This window comes from Electrophorus electricus, chromosome 22 (assembly GCF_013358815.1).
Source record: "Electrophorus electricus isolate fEleEle1 chromosome 22, fEleEle1.pri, whole genome shotgun sequence".
NCBI classification, from domain to species: Eukaryota; Metazoa; Chordata; class Actinopteri; order Gymnotiformes; family Gymnotidae; genus Electrophorus; species Electrophorus electricus.
In genome coordinates this window covers 4,687,433-4,689,932 of record NC_049556.1, presented here as the reverse complement: position 1 = coordinate 4,689,932, position 2,500 = coordinate 4,687,433, and the positions used below count along the sequence as shown (strand labels likewise).

The following is a 2,500-nucleotide window of genomic DNA, read 5'->3' as shown; positions in this document are numbered from 1 at the left end:
GGGAGGTAGTCTAGAGGGGGAAGCGATAAAGCGATCTCCGTGTGTGTGTGTGTGTGTGTGTGTGTGTGTGTGTGTGTGTGTGTGTGTGAAAGGGTGGGGGTGCTGCTCCCGCGAGGTGGTAAACAATGAGCCGGGAGAGTGTTTTATGGCTCGTGCTGGACTCTGATTTCTTTTGTCTGCGCTGCACGGGCTCCGCAGCTGTCGCGCCGGCTTCCCACGAGCGCGTGCCCTTTAATCCACTCACCACGCGCGCCGCGAAACGTGTAGAGAAGGCCAAGACCAGAGATAGAGAGAGCCTTGCAGGAGGCGAAAACACACACACACACACACACACACTTAAAGGACGTGGAAAGCGACGTTTATTCGAGTAGCATGAAAATAACAGTAACACCGTGGCGACGCAGTAAGGTTTAAACACAGAAATTGTGGAGCTCTCGTGAAGTTTTCCTGAAAAGTACAAATTTCGGATTTAATCAGACCAATTTCGGATTCAATCAAGTATAATTACTCCCAAAAGAGAGCCATTGATTTGTTAAGCAAACATTAGATATTCACAGTAAACAAGCAGGCACCTTTGCACCATTACAATTTTGTTTCATTTTAATGATGCATTTCATTCTAATATGTAAAATATAGCTGGTCTTATGAGGGCTATGATTTTTAGACCGTTTATAAGACTGGTTAACTTCCTCAATAGAGGTGCCCTGCTTATACTATGTTTAAAATATTTTTCGGTAACTAACTCACACCTACACAGACATGGTATTGATCCAGAGTAGCTGGGTCGACATAAAGATGTTCCTGTTAAATCAGGAGATGCATTTCCCCCGCAGAGTTAAACCTCCCGCCCACCGCACTCTAATATTCAAATACACCCAATCTGATTAGTGGAGGCCTTTGGCGGTATTAGATTTGGGGCGGAGCTAACCGCTGCTGGGCGTCCTTGTTCTTACCAGTGAGAACCAGCCTGAGCTGGCTAATTTGCATAATGCGGGACCGGCCCCTCCCCATCGACTTCCATTCGTTCTCGGCTGACTGGCTTTTTTGCGGGTGACACGGTCATGCCTGTAGGAGGGCGAAGGGGCGGTACCCGACCAGCGTCTAGCGAATGCTGGGGGGGGAGGGGGCGGGGCCCGGCCGGCGTGCAGCCAGTGCTGGGGGAGAGGGGGCGGGGCCCGGCCGGCGTGCAGCCAGTGCTGGGGGAGAGGGGGCGGGGCCCGGCCGGCGTGCAGCCAGTGCTGGGGGAGAGGGGGCACGCCAGCCGGTCCCGTGGGACGACTGGGTGATGTGAAGAGAGTTACTGTGGATGAATAGGGAAGACCACAATCACACACACACACACACACACACACACACACACACACACACACACACACACACACACACACACACAGAGTTGTCTTTCAAAGATAGTCTTTCATCTGTTATAGAAAGCTCAAAAACAAAAGATGCACTGCTCCTTCGGGAGAGAAACTCAGGTTTCTCTCTCATGCTGTGTTGGGGGGGTTCTGAATGAGGGAGAATGTGCATAAGTCACTGTTACAACCCATAAGCTTTTAAGTTTTGTGTTCACAAGTGTAAGTGGAGCTCTAACAAGTGTTTACGTGTGTGTGTGTGTGTGTGTGTGTGTGTGTGTGTGTAGGTCTCAGATGCCCGGAACCCTGTCAGAACAGTGGAACATGTGAACTCTCACCCACTGGGCAGGCAGTTTGCAGGTGAGTCCAACAATCACAACCACCAACATAAGAAACTAATGAAGTTCTCTGTAAGACATGCAGAAACCCACCACAGACACAGTGCTGTAGTGGGAGAGCGCCTAAAGTAAAATGGTGTGCGTGCATGCATGTACATGAACGTGCATGCACACACTCTCCCAGAGGCACTCGATAGTCTCCTCCTCCCGTGGACCGTTAGCACCACCCCCAACGCCACTCCTGCCCTCTCTGCTCCAAACGGCAGTCTCCCAAAACCTATTCAGCGCATTCAGTCTGACAGCTGGCCTTCTCTGCTATTGTCCTACACACACACACACACACACACACACACACGCTCACTCACATAGTGACTAGACATACTTCTTGTGGCCTCTTGAATTGTTTATCCCTCTTGAACACGTACGCACAAATAAACCTAACTTGAACACACACTCACAAACACGAACACACGAACACACTTTAACGTCCGGAAGTGAGCCCACGGCACCCGTCGTGTTCAGGAGACGCCTTGCGTGTTTTTCGCTTCCTCGCCAAGGTTTTTGTTGTTTTTTTTTTCTTACATTTTCATCCACCTCTTTCTCGCTCGCCCTTTCGCTCTGACTGTATGCGCACGCGCTTGCGCGCCATCATTTTTCAGCTCTCTCCCTCTTTCTCACTCACACACACTGTTTCTCCAATCCCATTACTCCTGCAACCATCTGCCCTCGGAACAGGACACCATTCAGATGGAGTGTGTGTGTGTGTGTGTGTGCACGTGTGTGGAACCCTGATAGGGTTGGGGAGCA

General features: G+C 50.6%; 1 protein-coding gene across 1 annotated transcript in view; it reads left to right on the top strand.

Annotated features, from left to right (window-relative positions):
- Window positions 1-2,500, top strand: part of notch1a (notch receptor 1a) — a 26,047-nt gene that overhangs the window by 840 nt on the left and 22,707 nt on the right. Inside the window, exon 2 of the mRNA XM_035521560.1 lies at window positions 1,643-1,715. Within this exon, the coding sequence (XP_035377453.1) occupies window positions 1,643-1,715 (73 nt within the window). The remainder of the gene's footprint in view (window positions 1-1,642; window positions 1,716-2,500) is intronic.